We start from the raw sequence: 18,572 nt of genomic DNA, 5'->3' as shown, positions 1-18,572 counted from the left end.
AGGCCGCCCCCTCAGTCCGCCCTCTGGTCCCCCTCCTCCTGCCCCCCCTCCCCCAGCCCTCTCTCTTCCAGCCCCCCTTCCAGGCTCCCCCGTCCAGTCCCCCCCTCCTTCTGTTCCCCCTCCTCCAGTCCCCCTCAGCCCCCCCTCTGGTTCCCCTCTTCCAGGCCCCCTCCTCCAGGCCCCCTCCTCCAGTCCCCCCCTCCTCCAACACCCCTCTGTCCCCCTTCTCCAGCCCTCCCTCCTCCAGCCTCCCCCTCCTCCTGTTCCCCCTCCTCCCGTCCCCCCTCCTCCGGCCCGCCCTCCGGCGTTTGGCCCAGGTTTCCTTAGGCTGGGAGGGCGATGATGTTGGTCCGGTCCTGTCCTGTCCTGTCCTGTCCTGGCCGGGCCGGCTAGACGCACTTGGGACCATTCGGCCCCAGGCGGGGACCCTCAACCTGCCGCTGACCGTTGTGCTCCGGCCCCCCGCGCCCCCTCCCCCGTCCGGTAACGACACTAACGGTCCGTCCGTCCCGACCTCCGACCCCACGGGGACCCCTCTCCCCGTGTCCAGCCTCAGCCCCGCCGGGGCGAAGATGGTGCGAGGCCGGGGGAGTTATTGGGGGGCGGGAAGGGGTCCTTTTCTCTCCTCCCCAGAGACTTGGGGAAAGAGCCCCCGTTTGCGAGTCAGAGGTCGTGGGTTCTAATCCCGGCTGGGCGACTTGGGCCAAATCACTTCACTCCTCTGGGCCTCAGTTTCCTCATCTGTAAAATGGGGATTGAGTCTCTGAGCCCCACGTGGGGCAACCCGATGGCCTTGTAACTACCCCAGCGCTTAGAACGGTGCGTGGCTCAGTGGAAAGAGCCCGGGCTTGGGAATCAGAGGTCATGGGTTTGAATCCCGGCTCTGCCACTCGTCAGCTGTGTGACTGTGGGCAAGCCACTTCACTTCTCTGTGCCTCAGTTACCTCATCTGTAAAATGGGATGAAGACTGGGAGCCTCATGTGGGACAACCTGATGACCCTGTATCTATCCCAGCGCTCAGAACAGTGCTCTGCACATAGTAACAGATACCAAAATTATTATTATTATTATTATTAACAAATACCCTTATTATTATCATCCCCTTTAGGTTCAAGGACAGCTTCAGGAGCGGGGTTAGCGGTGACTTTGGTCGGTGCGGAGCTGGTTGAGGACTGGAAAGGGAGGAGCGTTAGGCCCGGGGAGGCTTTCCCTCGGACCCCAGAGTCTGAGCCTCCACAAGTCGCCAACCATGACCTGCCCCCCGTCCTCTCCACGATCCTCCACCCCCCAGTCCGAGCAGCCTCTTGGGCCAGGTGAGGGGCCGTTGCGGTGGGAGAATTGGGTGGGAAGAGGGTGACGGGGGAGAGGAGGACAGCGCTGACCTGTCAGGCCAAGACCACGGGCCAGGGAGGCCGAGGACCTGGGTTCTAATCCCCCCTCCGCCGTTTTCATTCGGTTGTATTTACTGAGCGCTTACTGCGTGCAGAACGCTGGACTTAAGCGTCTGGAAAGTACAAGGCAGCAGTAGAGACAGTCCCTACCCACAACGGGCTCACTGTCTGCTGTGTGACCTTGGGCAAGTCACCTCACTTCTCTGGACCTCAGTTACCTCATCTGTAAAATGGGGATTAAGTCCGTGAGCCCCATGTGGGACGTGGACTGTGTCCAACCTGACTAGCTCGGATCTTCCTTGGCGTTTAGTACAGTCTGCCTGGCACACAGTAAGCGCTTAAGTACCATTAAAAAATAAAAAGGAAAGTTAGGCTGAGGATCCGAAGTCTCGTAGTAACAACCCCACAGCCCTGCCCCTGCCTGAGGTGAGGCCTGGACACACCTTTTCCCACTCAGTGTCAACCCAGAAGATGTTCAACCTCCCTCCCAACCCTCCTCTAAGGCCTGGCGTGGGGGCTCAGGTCCAGAACACCTGTCCCATAGGTAGGCATGAGAAGCAGCAAGGCGAGTGGGTGGAGCCCGGGCCTGGGAGTCAGAAGGTCATGGGTTCTAATCGCGGCTCTGCCACTTTGCTGCGTGACCTTAGGCAAATCACTTCACTTCTCTGTGCCCCAGTTGCCTCATCTGTAAAATGGGAATTCAGGCTGTGAGCCCCACGTGGGACAGGGACTGTGTCCAACTCGATTTGAAAGCAGCATGGCCTAGTGGCAAGAGCCCGGGCTTGGGAGTCAGAGGACGTAGGTTTGAATCCCGGCCCAGCTGCCTGTCTGCTGTGTGATTTCACTTCTCTGTGCCTCAGTTATCTCATCTGTAAAATGGGGATTGAGATTGTGAGCCCCACGTGGGACACGGATTGTGTCCAACCTGATTGCCTTGTACTTACCCCAGCGATTAGAACAGTGCTTGGCACATAGTAAGCGCTTAACAGATAATAATAATAATGTTGGTATTTGTTAAGCGCTTACTATGTGCTGAGCACTGTTCTAAGCGCTGGGGTAGACACAGGGCAATCAGGTTGTCCCACGTGGGGCTCACAGTCTTAATCCCCATTTTACAGATGAGGTAACTGAGGCACAGAGAAGTGAAGTGACTTGCCCACAGTCACACAGCTGACAAGTGGCCGAGCCGGGATTCGAACCCATGACCTCTGACTCCAAAGCCCGTGCTCTTTCCACTGAGCCACGCTGCTTCTCTGATACCATCTGATACCAGATACCATCATTATTATTTGTTTGTATCCACCCCAGTATTTATTGCAGTGCCTGGCACAGAGTAAGCGCTTAAATACCACTATTATTATCATTATTATTATTATTAGTGGTCTCTCTGCCAGGGTCCCAGTAAACCAGGCCTTCCCTGGCCACTGAAATGAGACTTTGCCTGGCCCCAGTGTGGGTGGAGTTATTAATAATAATAATAATAATAGTAATAATTCCCACCATCCTCATCTCCCAGGGGCTCTTGTGGTGGGTACTCAAAGCCCCTTGGTCCTCGGGCACCGAGGTTGGCTGCAGACATTCAACTGTCCTGAGATGCAGGGACGAACTGCTGCCCGTTCACCCACACCCACCCCCCCGACACTGCCCGGGTGCAGGTATTGCCCCTGATGTCATGCTAGACGTGCAGCCTATCGTAATGATGTTATACGCAAGCATTTTTCCCTTGCCCCAGAGCCACTGCTTCCCTCTCCCCAGTCCCTGGGAAATGCAGGTGTCGCTTCTGAGCTGTAGGACTGGGCGGAGAGGGATTGGTCACCTCCAGACTTTCCCCCACCCTCTTGACAGTGCATCAGGAGGCTGCCTCTCCCGTTGGTCGTCTGAAGCCGAACCCCTCGGCCCTCCACTCAGTTTTCCTAGGCCAGCCTTTGCCTAGATCTTTCCAGACTCCTAATTGCCCTCCAGTGATTACCTTTTGGGGAATTACTCCAGTGGACAGAGGGGGTGGAAATGGGAGGAGATAGTGGATAGTTCTGATTGAGGTATCTTCCCCCGCCCCTTTCCCCATCTTTCTCCCTCTTCCCGGTCTTCTCCTCTCTCCTGTCTTCTCCCTCTCCCCACATTCCCCATTTTCTCTCCTTTCCGTTCCCCCCATTCCTCATTTTCTCCTCTTCCCTTTACCCCACCACGTTCTCCCTCATCTCCTCCTCATGTCGGGTTCCTCCTCCTGTGTCTCCTGACTTCTTCCACTCCCGCTTCCTCTCCCTTCATCCTTTATCCCTCCTCCTCCTTCATCCTCCAGACAAGCATCCAGATCATAATTGGCAGCTGGGGACAGAGCTGTGGGCTTGGAGCGTGCGGCAGCAGCTGGATACCCAACTCCGGGCCCGGGGCCAGGCGCCGCCCCGGACGGTTGAGCTGCTGCTGTCCGAGCTGCAGGCCACGTTGGCTGCGGTGCTGGAGGACGGTCGGCCCGGCTCCTGGCTCTACCTGAAAGAAGTGCTGCGGCTCCTGCCCCCTTACCGCAAACTGCTGCAGGGGCGCCCGGAGCTGCTGCCCCTTCTGGAGCAGGTGTACCGCCGGGCCCCCCTGGCCGACGATGACCTGTGGGAGGCCCTGATCCAAGCCTTGCCTCCTGACACCTCCCTGCTGGAGAAATCCACGCACAGTTGTTGCCGGAAGAGGAGCGAGCCCTTAAGCGGAGGCGCCCAACCTCATGGAGATCCAGGCTCAGCAGCCCCCTGGGAGCGGCTCTGCCCGTTCATCTGGGTTGGATGTGAGGAGAAATCGGAGGAAAGTCAACTGCAGCCAGAACCCATGACTCTGTCTGAGCTGCAGTACTGCTTGGGCGTGGTGGGAGCCGAAGTGGTGGAGAGCGAGGGGCATTGGAGGGCCGGTTTGGGCCTCTTGCCCCTGGCCTTAGCGATCGACATCCCCCTGAAGCCTAGCAGTGAGGAGGAGCCCACCCCGGCCTGGGCTGGGACCAGGTAAGCTCCCCTTGGGCCTGACCCAGTCTGTGTCCCCGAGGAGAAAGAAGCTCATGGTTGCCTCGCTTTCTCCCTTCCTCTTCTGTGCCTTCCCTCTTCCCTCCCTTTTCCTCTTTCATTTGGGAAGCCCCCGGCTCACTTTTGAGGGAGGGGATGTAACCGAGAGGGGCGGAGCAGCCAGCTGGGATTAGAGCCCAGGTCCTCTGACTCTCAGGCCCGTGCTCTTTCCACTTTGTGTTGGGAGACTCCATGCCTCCAGTCTGTAATGACTCAGAATAGGGGTGGGAAGACAGGGGGAACTCTATGGGCTTGTCCACCCCAGGGTTACAAGAGGTTGGATGGGTTCAGAGATTGAGCACTAACCCAACTTCTACAGCTGTGCCCTCAGAGGAGGGGCACAGACCCTAATGACGAAGCCCATTTTTTGTCCCACTCTTCCTCCTGTCTGCTGCCTTCCTCTGGGTAGTAGAAAGAAAGAATCAGGGCTCTCCCCATTGTTCCCAGCTGGCTCCATCACAAAGTCAATCAATCACCTTTACCAGAGGCCTTCCCTGACTAAGCCATCAATTCCTCTCCTTTTCTTCACCTCTGCATTGACTCTGAGCTTAGCTGTGCCGCCCTTAAGCACTTCGATACTCTCTCCAATCCCACAGCGCTTATGGAAATATCCTTTTACTCCACTATTTCTCCTATCTGTAATTCATTTGACTATTTATCTCCCCCTGAAGATTATAAGCTCCTTGTGGGCACGGATTGTGTCTACCAACTCTATTCGATCGATGGATTGTATTTACAGAGTGCTTTTAATATGCGGAGCACTGTACCAAACACTTGGGAGGGTACAATGCAACAGAATTAGCAGACACATTCCCTGCCCAAAGCGATTTTACGGTCTACAGGGGAAGACAGACATTAACACATTAACGTGAATAGATAAGTCATTTATGCTATATAATTTAAAGATATATGCATAAGTGCGGTGGGGTTGGGGGTGGGCCAAATATCAGGTGTCCAAAGGTCACAGATTGAAGTGCATAGACAATGTAGAGTGTGTAGTCGACGCAGTACAACACAATATTGTAGTCTCCCAGTGAGCGCCCCTTAAATAGTATCGAGAAGCAGCGTGGCTTAGTGGAAAGAGTACCGGCTTGGGAGTCAAAGGACTTGGGTTCTCATCTCGGCTCTGCCACTTGTCTGTCGAGTGACCTCGGGCAAGCCACTTAACTTCTCTGTGCCTCAGTTACCTCATCTGTAAAATGGGGATGAAGACTGTGAGCCCCAAGAGGGACAACCTGATTACCTTGTATCTACCCCAGAGCTTAGAACAGTGCTTGGCATATAGTAAGCCCTTAACAAAAACCATAATAATAATAATGTTGCCTGATTGATCAGACCCAGGTCCCAGAGCCTTGGGTGGTTGTGTCATTTGCAGGTCACAGTGGACTAAGTTACCAGACAGCAGCTTGCCAGAGACCCAAGAGGAAGGGCACCGTCCCCGGACACTAGAGCACTCCCAGTTGGGAAGCCAAGTGGCCGCCATCCTACGGAGACACCGATTCCTGAGTTACAGCCACTTTTTCTATCTCAACGTGGCCTCCAGCAGACACTTCAGGTGGGAATCCCAACTCTCAGACTCTGGTCCCTCCGGGTACCCAGTCGCCAGGACCCCCCACCCGACCCCACCTGCTCCCCCTGTGCCCTGGCTCTTTGGCTCCCCGGGACTGACCAAGGGGTGACAGCATGGATCCAGTGGGTCTCTCCTTAGCCTCTTAGATCTCCCCAGGTGCCCCAAAGATGCCCCCGATCTATTAGATTCTATGGGTTGCTGCAACCCTTTATTCAGGGAGGCTGGTTCATTCTTGATCCCAGAAGAGATTGCTTTCCCTCCTTTGTTTGCATTCATTCCAAGTCCACCCCCGGTGAGGCTACAGATTTGACCTGCTTGGGGTCAGTTCGTTCACATATCCTGCCTTTTCTGGTGCCCCTGAAAGCCACCACCTTCTAGCCAGGGGACAGGGTTACCGGTCCCTCCGTCCCGATTGAGGGACCAGGCACAACTGGGCAAATGGTGGCAACCAGGATCAAGGGTGATAGAAATGTCCCAACGCTCCCTTCCTACTGATCAAAACGTCAAGCCGGGCCGGGCACCACAGCGGGAAGAACATCACGGCGCGTTTCCCCTGGGTCGAGGTGTGCAGCCATGAGTACAACTCCCTCAGAATCACCGCTCCCCTGTGCCCTTTTCCCATGCCCGCATCCCACCTGCGCTTAAGCCGTGCCTGGTAACCCCTCTCTCCCTACCCTGCTGCAGGCCGTACAGCCTCAAGGTGGTGGCCCGAAACAAGGTGAACCCCGAACACTACATCTTCTCCCCATTTGGGGTCCTGCACGTGCATCCCGTGGAGGGCAGCGAGGCCCTGACCCTGGGCACCTGGCACCGGGAGACCGTACTCTGGCAACTGCTCCAGCACATCCCCTTCTTCAGACACTGCCTCTTGCGCCGGAGTTTCACCTGGTCAGGGGGGCAATGGAGGAGGAGTGGGGAGAGGCGGGTGGAGGGGGGGGCAACCGAAGGGAAGGAGAGAGCCCAGTGTCGGGGTTGGGGGGTGGCAGGGGCCCCGAGAAAGGAGAGCTCATGGGGCGAAATCCCCAGAAGCGTGGCTCAATGGAAAGAGCCTGGGCTTCGGAATCAGAGGTCATGGGTTCTAATCCCGGCTCTGCCACTTGTCAGCTGGGCAAGTCACTTAAGTTCTCTGTGCCTCAGTTACCTTACCTGTAAAATGGGGATTAAGACTGTGAGCCTCACGTGGGACAGCCTGATGACCTTGTATCTACCTACCCCAGTTCTTAGAACAGTGCTTGGCACATAGTAAGCGCTTTAACAAATATATAAAAAAAAAAGGGCCAACATGAGCCATTCATTCATTCCAATGCTTAAAACAGTGTACCAACATTTAGAACACATAGTAAGTACTTAAAAAAAACCATCATTATTATTACTATTATTCATTCAATCATATTTACTGAGCGCTTACTGTGTGCCACTGCAGAGCATTTTACTAACCGATTGGGAAAGTACAATATAGCAGTAGAGAGACAGTCCCTACCCACAACACGCTCACAGACTAGAGCAGGGGAGACAGACATCAATACAAGTAAACAGACGTCATTATAAATAAATAAAATTACAGATATATACAGAAGTGCTGTGGGGTGAGGGGATGGGGAAAGAGTAAAGGGAGAAGTCAGAGTGACACAGAAGGGAGTGCTCCGGAGATGAGGAAAAGTGGGGCTTAGTATGGGAAGGCCTCTTGGGGGAGGTGCACCTTCAGAGCCCCACCCCTTAGGCTCAGAGCTTTGTCTTGTGTCCCCAGGAGGGGATGGGAGTCCATCTCTCTGGGTGACCGGTCCGAGCTCCACGACTCGGAATTCCCCACGGACCACCCTCTTTTCCCCCGCAGCTCCAGGCCCCTTCCGGGCCCTAGGCGTCCGGGCCTGACCCCATGCCCCCAAGGTGGCCCACCCTGGCTCTGGACACCGACTGATTGGCTCTCATCTCCCGTCCATAGGTGGAAGAAGAACGTGAAGGCCCAGCTCCTCCAGAAGACGCGGGCGGTGCTGGGAGCTGAACTGCTCTGTACCGTTCCACACTTTGGAGCCGGCCTGCTGCATATCAACAGGTGGGGGGCCGGCCCCAAGTCTACGTCCCGGGTCTCTGTCCCTGGAGCTGCCCTCCCCGCCCTCCATTCCCCTGCTCCCAGAAGTCTGCCGTCTTGGTGCCTCGCTCCTCACCGACTTGTAGCTCTCAATTTAGAGAAGCAGCGTGGCCTAGTGGATAGAGCACGGGCTTGGGAGTCGGAAAGTCAGGGGTTCTCATCCCAGCTCTGCCACTTGTCTGTGGTGTGACCTTGGGCAAGTCACTTCTCTGTGCCTCAGTTCCCTCAGCCATAAAATGGGGATTGAGACTATGAGCTCCTTATGGGCAGGGACTGTGTCAATCTGATTTGCTTGTATCCACCCCAGCACTTAGTACTGTGCCTGGCACACAATAAGCACTTAACAAATACCAGTTATTATTATTATTAATAATAATAATGATGGCATTTAAGTGCTTACTATGTGCAAAGCACTGTTCTGAGCGCTGGGGGGGGGGGACACACAAGGTGATCAGGTTGTCCCACGTGGGGCTCCCAGTCTTAATCCCCATTTTACAGAGGAAGTAACTGAGGCACAGAAGTTAAGTGACTTGCTCAAAGTCACACGGCTGACAAGTAGCAGAACTGGGATTATTCCAGTGTAACCTGCTAAATCCTGCCAATTCTTCCTTCCAACCCTAGGTCCTCTGAATCCCAAGCCTGTGCTGTTTCCGTTAGGCCATGCTGCTTCTCATTATATCGCACGTTCTCACATTAGATTGTAAACTCCTTGCGCGCTGGTGTCTTTTGCCTCGGCGTACTCTCCCAAGTGCTTAGTACAGCATGTTGCACTTAGTAGCTGCTCAATAAATTTCATTACTAGTTCTTCTATTACCACCATTAAATCTTCCCAAGCATTTCTTCTATCCTCTTGAAGAAAGAATTGGAGACCAGTTGTTAGAGTATCTCAAAGTTATTCATTATCCTTCAATCAATGGTATTTATTTGTTTACTCTGTACGGACTGTTGTACAAAAGCCCTTTGGAGAATGCAGTGCAACAGAGTTGATAGACATGATTCCTGCTCACAAAGAGCTTAGAGTCTAGAGGAAAGCATTTGAATCATATTGGTTTCTCTTTGCACCCTCTTAATAACGGCAGAAGAAACATATGCGTATATACCCACTCTCACACAAATATAAACTGCCCAGGGAAATGAAACTTGGCTTATAGAAGATTTGACCATTTTTTACAGTTGGCAAGAACACCCAAAAAAAGTCTTGAATTTTATATAATTTTTAGCATGCTATAAAGTAAAAATACCTCTTACCCCTTGAAAATGAAACTTCGATTGACTCTATTTCTTCTGGAGGCAGGCTCCAATATCGTCTCTAAGGAAGAAGTGGTGTGATGAGCTTTGCTTTGTTGCTCTCCAGAACCTTTCTCATCTCTTGCCAACTAATAATAATAAGTATTGTGATATCTGTTGAGTGCTGACCTCTGTGCCAAGCTTTGCGTTAAGCTCTGGGGAGGAGACAAGATAATCAGGTCGGACACGGGATTCACAATCTGAGGGGGAGGGAGAACAGGTGAGGAAACTGAGGCGTAGAGGAGTTAAGAGACTCATCTAAGGACACCCATCGGGCGAGGGGCAGAGCCGGGTGTAGAATCCTGGTCCGCTTTCCACTCTTTTCCTACTTGGCCACGTTGCATCGCTAACTCCGTAGGTGTCTCCCAACCCTATCACCCACCTCCTCCTCTACCCCCGTTCTGACCCATTTTCCCCCCGCCCCTTTTCCCAGACTGCTGCAGGAGCTACATTTGGTATTCTGGCTGCCCCAGGACCGGGCCACCTGCTACACTTTAGCCGAACTGCAGCGCGCGTTGGCCAGGGAGACCCACCGGGCCCAGCAGCTGCTCCGCAGGTTCCTGACACTCTGCACCACCATCCTTAACCTGGTAGGTCTCCGGCTAACTCCTGGTAAATCCCCTGCTAGTCCCCAGATGCTTCTTAACATGTCCCCGGCTAGTCCCCAGCTGGTGCCCGGCTAATCCCTGGACAGTGCCCAGCTAGTGGCCTGCTAATCCCCAGCTAGAGCCCAGTTAGTGCCCAGCTAGTCCCTGGCTCCTTTGCCCGTCTCTCTCACTTGACATTCTTTGACCCCCCTCCTGGCCCAGCTCACTCTTCCTGCCTTGACCCTCCTACCTTTCCCCTTCTTTCCTCGCCTTGTCCCGCTCCCCTTGGCACCTCTCTTGGCTTCAAACCATTTCGCACCACCTCCCCATCTTCCTAAATTCCCCCTCCCAACCCCTCACCCCTTGCTCTTCCCCTGGGAGCCAGCGAAGCCTCAGCTCCATCCGAGCAGCCATCCTCAGGCCCAAATTTGGGAGCCCGGCTCAACTTGTCCCAGCTCAGCCCCAACGGAAACCCTGGAGTTGTGTGCGGGGGCACTTGTGTGCGTGTGTGGTGGGGGTGGTGCCTGAGGGGGGAGAGGAGTGGTTAGTTGTTCAAGAGCAACTGCTCTTGCCCTGCTTGGGCTTATGGTTCTCATGGGTGCAGGCAGATTCCAGCACTCAACCCTTTTCCTCAAGCTTAGGCAATCAGAGAGGCATGAGAATTAATTAATTAATTAATGTTGGTATTTGTTAAGCGCTTACTATGTGCAGAGCACTGTTCTAAGCGCTGGGGTAAACACAGGGGAATCAGGTTGTCCCACGTGGGGCTCACAGTCTTAATCCCCATTTTACAGACGAGGGAACTGAGGCACAGAGAAGTTAAGTGACTTGCCCACAGTCACACAGCTGACAAGTAGCAGAGCTGGGATTCGAACTCATGAGCCCTGACTCCAAAGCCCGTGCTCTTTCCACTGCGCCACGCTGCTTCTCTAGAAGACCCTAGGCAGTGGGAATTGGGGAATTTGAGAGCTTGGGGCAGGGTCCTAGCTCCAGCCCCAGCCTCAGCCCAGGAAGACACTAGTCCAAGATCAATCCACCCTGCTGAGCTTCTCAAAGGAGCCCCTTTCCCTACCGAAAAAGGCAAGAAAGAAGCTGGCAGGGCTTGTATCCTCCAGCCTTTTGCTGTGCTCATGTCCTGGGGGCTGGAGAGAGAGGCAAGGGAAGGAGAAGGCAAGGCCCTGCCCTCCAGGCACTGACAGTCTGATGGGGGAAACAGGCCAGACAAACAACAGGAAGACAAGGGGATAGAAGGAGACCGAGAAGATAATCAATCCTTGGGAGCAATCTCCAGAACCGTGGCCTCCACCCCAGAGTGTTTAGGGATCTCAGGGAGAACGGCGTGCCCCAGATGTGCAGGGGGAAGAGAACTGCTTAGCAAAACAAAGGAGCTTCCCGGAAGAGGATTATTTATCCATATAAATGTCTGTCTCCCTTCTAGACTGGAAGGTCGTTGTGGACAGGCAACATGATTATCAACACTGTTATACTGTGTTCTCCCAAGTGCCTAATAGAGTGCTTTGCACACAATAAGCACTCAATAAATAGGAATGATTGATTGAGGTTGTCTCCAAGTAGATGTCTTCCTGGGTCAGGTTAGTTAAAACACTGTGCCCCCGACGTGGTGGGAAGAGGCTCTAGAATTCCCTCAGCCCTCTTTTCCTCCCTCCCTCTTTCTGTTGCTCCCCCACCCCCCCGATTTCCAGTTGGTGGTTGGGAGGAGTGAGGCATCCACACTTACTGAGTCCCAGCTGGAGGTGCCCAGGTTGGCCACGCTTCCTTAGCTAGACAACAAGTGAGGGGAGACAGAGCCCAGGCCCCACCAAGGCTCTGGGGTGGTATCACTCTACCACTGGGAGACCTGAAACCCAGGACCTGCCACCCTCACCCCAAACCATCCGCCTCCCACCATCATATGGCAGCAGAGACTGAGCCTCTTCTGTAGCCAAAGGGCGATTAGCAAGACGCTAGCCTGGTCCGGGGTCTCTGGGAGAGCCAGGTCCTCTGGGGCCCGGGCACTTGGCCGCCCTGGAGAGACAAATGGCCATCTGACCTGAGCATATGGGCATCTTGGGTAGTTTTTTGAGAATTGGACTTTTTCTCTGAATGTACATCTCCCCTGGGTGTTCGGGTGGAGGTCAGGAACCAGGCTTGTTCATGTTCATTTTCAGTGAATTTTCTCAAGCACCCAACTGGTCCACCACTCAGTCGGTTGATTGTGTTTATTGAGCACTTATTGTATGCAGAACACTGTACTGAGCACTTGGGAGAGTACAGCATAGCAACGTAACAGACACATTTCCTGCCCACAGTGAGCTTGCAGTCTAGAGGGGGATACAGGCATTAATATATATAATAAATTACAGATATGTATATAAGTGCTGCGGGGCCGAGAGGTGGGGGTGAATAAAGGGAGCAAGTCAGGGCGACACAGAAGGTAAAGGGAAAAGAGGAAAGGAGGGCTTAGTTAAGGAAGGCCTCTTGGAGGAGATGTGCCTTCAATAAGACTTTGAAGGAGGGGAGAGTAATTGTAGGATTTGAGGAGGGAGGGCGTTCCAGGTCAGAGGCAGGATGTGGGCCAGGGGTCGGCGGCCAGATAGACGAGATCGAGGTACAGTGAGGAGGTTGGCATTAGAGGAGCAGAGTGTGTGGGCTGGGTTGCAGTAGGAGAGTAGCGAGGTGAGGTAGAAGGGGGTGAGGTGATGGACTGCTTTAAAGCCAGCGATGAGGAATTTACCCGAGATGGCGGTGGGTCCCTGGCAGGTGCACGAGGACACATACCAGATGCTGCAGGGCCTGCAGGCACGTCTTCAGAGCTGCCAGCGCCTGCAGGTGGACGGCTTCCTGTCCCAGCGGCGCATCCAGTGCCGAAGACTGGAGGGCAAGCTGCAACTGGCTGAGCTGTGGTGGCAGCGGCTAGGCCGGCTGGGCCGCCTGGTGGACTTCATGGCTTGCCAGAACCTCATCACTATCCTGCAGGATCAGATCAGCACGTTCGTGCGCGGCATTCTCCTGGTGAGAGGGCGGGAGGCAGACCGACGTGCCCGGGGCCGTGCTCCCGGCCTCGCTCATCCCAGGTCTCGAGGAAGACCCAAGGGGTTTCCACTCGCTGCTGAAAAGACCCAAAATGAGGGCCGGTCCCCGTCCCGTAGAATCCCGTCCCCTACTTCTGACCCCTGTCCTAATAATAATACTAATAATAATCATAAGAAGAAGTGTGGTATTTAAGTGCTTACTATGTGCCAGGCACTGTTCTAAGTGCAGGGGTAGATATAAGATAGTAGGGTTGGACACAGTTCCTGTCCCACATAGGGCTCACAGTCTCAATCCCCATTTTACAGATGAGGAAACTGAGGCCCACAGAAGTTAAGAAACCTGACCAAGATCAAACAGCGGACAAGTGGCAGAGCTGGGATTAGAACCCAGGCCCATGCTCTATCCACCAGGCCAGCCCCTTCACAAGAGCATGGCTCCAGCTGTTGGGGGTAGGGAATTGGGAGACCAAGATGGCCTTGGCTCCCCTGAGGCCCAGCCCTTCTGGCTTGTTCTTGTGAGTGGGGGAGGGAAGGGGACCTGGGTACCTTTCCGGGTTCAACCTCATCCGGACCCTCTTCCTCCCTCCCTCTCGACACGGACACAAAATAATAATAATAACAATTCATTCATTCATTCATTCAATAGTATTTATTGAGCGCTTACTATGTGCAGAGCACTGTACTAAGCGCTTGGGATGAACAAGTCGGCAACAGATAGAGACAGTCCCTGCCGTTTGACGGGCTTACGGTCTAATCGGGGGAGACGGACAGACAAGAACGATGGCACTAAACAGCGTCAAGGGGAAGAACATCTCGTAAAAACCGATGGCGACTAAATAGAATCGAGGCGATGTACAATTCATTAACAAAATAAATAGGGTAACGAAAATATATACAGTTGAGCGGACGAGTACAGTGCTGTGGGGATGGGAAGGGAGAGGTGGAGGAGCAGAGGGAAAAGGGGAAAATGAGGCTTTAGCTGCGGAGAGGTAAAGGGGGGATGGCAGAGGGAGTAGAGGGGGAAGAGGAGCTCAGTCTGGGAACGGCTCTTGGAGGAGGTGATTTTTAAGTAAGGTTTTGAAGAGGGAAAGAGAATCAGTTTGGCGGAGGTGAGGAGGGAGGGCGTTCCGGGACCGCGGGAGGACGTGACCCAGGGGTCGACGGCGGGATAGGCGAGACCGAGGGACGGTGAGGAGGTGGGCGGCAGAGGAGCGGAGCGTGCGGGGTGGGCGGTAGAAAGAGAGAAGGGAGGAGAGGTAGGAAGGGGCGAGGTGATGGAGAGCCTCGAAGCCTAGAGTGAGGAGTTTTTGTTTGGAGCGGAGGTCGATAATTGTGGTAGTTAAGCCCTTACCGTGTGCCAGGCACTGTACTGAGCACGAGGATGGATACAAGCAAATCAGGTTGGACACAGTCCCTGTCCCACGTGGGGCTCACAGCCTCAAAAGGACCCCCGGGCCCTCCCATTTCGGGGCAGAAGAAGGTCAAGGATTTGGCAGCTCCCTCCTGGAAGAGAGGGGATTGAACTCCCCCAATTTTCTTCCTTCCTCTTTCCTGGCACCCCAGGAGCCACAAGGTGAGGCGTTGCTGTGGACCCAGCTGGTGTTTGAGACAGACAGCCGCTTGGCCCTGCTTCCCCGGGCAGAACTGCTTCTAGAGACCCTAGACTGCGGCCTGCAGAACGTGTTGGCTGTGGCCGTGAGGGTGAGTCAGGCGGCCCAGGAAAGCGGGGCCTGAGGAGGTGGCCCAGGGGCTGGACTGGTGAGTTGGGGGGTAACCGGTCTCTCCGTTATGCTGGAGGATGGGATGTACCTTGATCTCGTCTATCTCTCCGCGGACCTCTCGCCCACATCCTGCCTCTGGCCTGGAATGTCCTCCCTCCTATCTGACAGTCAGTGACTCTCCCCACCTTCAAAGCCTTTTTGAAAGCACATCTCCTCCAAGAAGCCTTCCCAGACTAAACCCTCTTCTCCCTCTGCGTCACCTTGACTTGCTCCCTTTATTCGTTCCCCTCCCAGCCCCACAGCACTTATGTACAGATCTGTAATTTTATTTACTTATACTAAGGTCTGTCTCCCCCTCTATTCTGCGAGCTCACTATGGGCAGGGAATGCGTCTGTTATTTTGTTATACTGTACTCTCCCATGCACTTAGTACAGAGCTCTGTACCCAGTAAGCAATCAGTAAATACAATCGACTGACCGACTGGGTGATGACTGGTCTCCCCATTGATCTGGTGGATGGACGTGACCGGTCACCCCATTAGTCTAGGGAGTGGGCGTGACTAGTCTCCCCGTGAGGGGGAGGAGGGCTCGGGAGGGGTAAGGAGTGTATGCACCTGGCTCCTCTATCTGACCTTAATCTGAACTAAAGTCAATAGGCTATTCTTTATTTTGTTTCGTTTTTTAATGGTGTTTGTTTAGGGCTTACTATGTGCCAGGGACTGTTCTAAGCGCTGGGGTAAATACAAGGTAATCAGGTTGGACAGAGTCTATGTCCCAAATGGGGCTCCCAGTCTTAATCCCCATTTTACAGATAAGGTACAGAGACGTTAAATGACTTGCCCAAGGTCATACAGCAGACAAGTGGGGGAGCCAGGATTAGAACCCAAGTCCTTCTGACTTCCAGGCCTGTGCTGCTCTTTCCAGTAGGCCATGCTGCTTCTCCCTGTTTGGGGACAGGGATTATGTCTACTGAGTCCATTGTGTCATGCCCACCCAAGCATTCAGTACAGACAGTGCTCTGCCCTCAGTAAACACTCATTAAATAGTCATTCATTCATTCATTCGTATTTACGAATACGAATACGTATTTACGAATACGAATGTGCAGAGCACTGTACTAAGCGCTTGGAATGGACAATTTGGCAGCATATAGAGACAATCCCTGCCTACTGAAGGGTTTACAGTCTAATCGGAGGAGAAAGACAGACAAAAACAAGTCAACTTCATCACAGTAAATAGAATCAAGAGGATGTACACCTTAAGAGAAGCAGCGTGGCTCAGTGGAAAGAGCCTGGGCTTGGGAGTCAGAGGTCATGGGTTTGAATCCCGGCTCTGCCACTGTGAGCTGTGTGACTGTGGGCAAGTCACTTCACTTCACTGTGCCTCAGTTACCTCATCTGTAAAATGGGGATGAAGACTGTGAGCCTCACGTGGGACCACTGGATTACCCTGTATCTACCCCAGCGCTTAGAAGAATGCTTTGCACATAGTAAGCGCTTAACAAATACCAACATTATTATTATTAATAAAATAGGGTAATTAAAATATATACAAATGAGCACAGTGCTGAGGGGAGGGGAAGGAAGGGGGGAGGAGCAGAGGGAAAGGGGGGAAAGGGGAAATATCACTGATGGATTACGTGGACAAGGGGGGCTCCAGCCCCAACGGGAGGGTGGGGATGGGGCTGGCCCCACTGCAGGGTCCTGACCCAGTTGGGCCCTGTCCCGTTGCTTAAGCAGCAGGGGCCCGAGAGTCCCCCCCACGCAATTTCATCCCTATCTGGAAGTAAGGCCAGGCCTTGCCGGTCCTCTCCTCGGGCCAGACTGGGCCAGGATTTCAGCCTGCGTGGCCGAAAACTCAACACAGGCAGGAAGGTCATCATCCTCTTGCCATTGGAAGATGACTGCTGCCTCGCCCTCCCCTCTAATCTGCCCGCCTCCACTCCCTCCTTCCCTCTGCTGTCTGGAGTATTTCCCTAAAAAGTCAATCCAGACATGGCACTTGGCGGCTCACACTCAAAAGCGCCACCACTGAGGGTGACGTTCACCTATCAATCCATCAACCAATGGTATTTATTGAGCAATTACTGAATGCAGAGCACTGTCCTAAGTGTCTGGGAGACTACAGCACCACAGAATTGGCGGACATGTGCCCAGGCCAAAATGACCTTACGGTCTAGAGGGAGATCATCCTGTCTACCCCAGCGCTTACTGTGCGCGGTGCTTGGCCCGTAGTAAGCGCTTAGCAGATGCCACCGTTAATCATCATTAATGGGTGTGCGTCTGACTGAAAACCTTCCCGCGGGCCCCTCCCCCGGTCGCAGCTCCAAGGTGTCCCCCCCAAGACTGTCTCTCTTTGCACTGCTGGCTCATGGTTTTGGGCGCGGCCCCCTCGTCTCTCGATCCTTACAAGCTAACGCGCAAGAAGACCCGCTCCTCTCTGGACAGACGTATGTCCTGGTGGACAGAGATTACATCTACCTACTCTTCTCTACTGTAAAGTAATAATAAGAATTATGCTATTTAAGTGCATACTATATGCCAGGCACTGTTCTAAGCGCCGGGGTAGATACGGTAGTCAGTTTGTCCCACGTGGTGCTCCAAGTCTTAACCCCCATTTTACAGATGAGGTAAATGAGGCACAGAGAAGTTAAGTGGCTTGCCCAAGGCCACACAGCTGACAAGTGGCAGAGTTGGGATTAGAACTCAAGTCTTCTGACTCCCGAGACTGTGCTCTTTGCACTAAGACACGCTGCTTTCTTACTTAGTACATTCAATAGTATTTATTTAGAGCTTACTATGTACAGAGCACTGTACTAAGTGCTTGGAATGTACAATTCGGCAACAGATAGAGACAATCCCTGCCCATTGATGGATCTGCACCCAGCAAGCGCTCTAAAAATGCCATCGCTTGAGGGACTGACTGGTTGGAAACCTCGAATGGCTCTCCGATTCCCTCCTCGTCAAACGGCAGCTCCTATGCAATGGTTTCAAGGCTCACTGCCAGCTCCCACCTTCTTTCATAGAGATGAACCAGGGCGTAGTGGACAGAGCACGGGCCTGGGGGGTCAGAAGGTCATGGGTTCTAATCCCAGATCCACCACTTGCCAGCTGCATGACCTTGGGTGAGCCACTTGACTTCTCTGTGCCTCAGTTACCTCATCTGTAAAATGGGGATTGAGATTGTGAGCCCCATGTGGGACAAGGGACTGTATCCAACCCTATTTGCTTGGATCCACCCCAGCACTTAGTAGAGTGCCTCGCACATAGTGTTTAACAAATACCAAAATTACTATTATTAAATATTATATCTGTTCTCTTCAGCCGCTCCACTCCCACCAGGACTCCTTGCTCCCTTCCAGCTAAACTGATTCCAGCTCATTCTCGACTCTCCTGACAGCTTCCCCACCCCTTGCTCGCTTCCCCTGCCCCCAGCTCACACCTCTTGCCTCCCCGGCCGGGGTCCCCAGGTGATGCAAGCTGACGAGCAGGGGACCAGTCCTGGCTTTGGCCCCAAACTCCGTGAGCCCACCACCGACCAGGCTGCCTCTGAGCCTCCAGCTTCTCTTGGTAGGAAGGCGGGCCTCGTTCGGTGGGGCCCTGAGGCGGTGGGGGAGAAGGGCAGGAGAACGTTACTGAGGAAGAGAGGCCCGGTTGTGGGTTGTGGGGTCCGGGTAGGCAGATTCGGATGGCGGAAATGATTGTGAGAGGAAAGGATCCTCAGGGAGGGAGAGGGTTGGGGGAAAAGCCCCTTTCCCACTCTAACCCACACCTTCACCTTTCTGAAGGCTTCAGGGCACAGGGGGTCGGTTTCCTGGCGGGGGAGAGTGGGTTCGGGGCGTGGGTTCGGGGGG

General features: G+C 53.9%; 1 protein-coding gene across 1 annotated transcript in view; it reads left to right on the top strand.

Moving 5' to 3' along the window:
- Positions 1-388: 388 nt before the first annotated feature.
- DNHD1 (dynein heavy chain domain 1) overlaps positions 389-18,572 on the top strand; it is a 54,794-nt gene continuing 36,610 nt past the window's right edge. The window contains 10 exon segments of the mRNA XM_039914625.1: positions 389-575; positions 1,110-1,314; positions 3,692-4,376; positions 5,809-5,988; positions 6,688-6,891; positions 7,946-8,056; positions 9,813-9,969; positions 12,727-12,978; positions 14,562-14,699; positions 18,189-18,288. Of these exon segments, the coding sequence (XP_039770559.1) occupies positions 1,251-1,314; positions 3,692-4,376; positions 5,809-5,988; positions 6,688-6,891; positions 7,946-8,056; positions 9,813-9,969; positions 12,727-12,978; positions 14,562-14,699; positions 18,189-18,288 (1,891 nt within the window). The 5' untranslated portion in view covers positions 389-575; positions 1,110-1,250.

This window comes from Ornithorhynchus anatinus, chromosome 2 (genome assembly GCF_004115215.2).
Source record: "Ornithorhynchus anatinus isolate Pmale09 chromosome 2, mOrnAna1.pri.v4, whole genome shotgun sequence".
NCBI classification, from domain to species: Eukaryota; Metazoa; Chordata; class Mammalia; order Monotremata; family Ornithorhynchidae; genus Ornithorhynchus; species Ornithorhynchus anatinus.
This window is presented reverse-complemented; position numbering and strand designations above follow the sequence as displayed.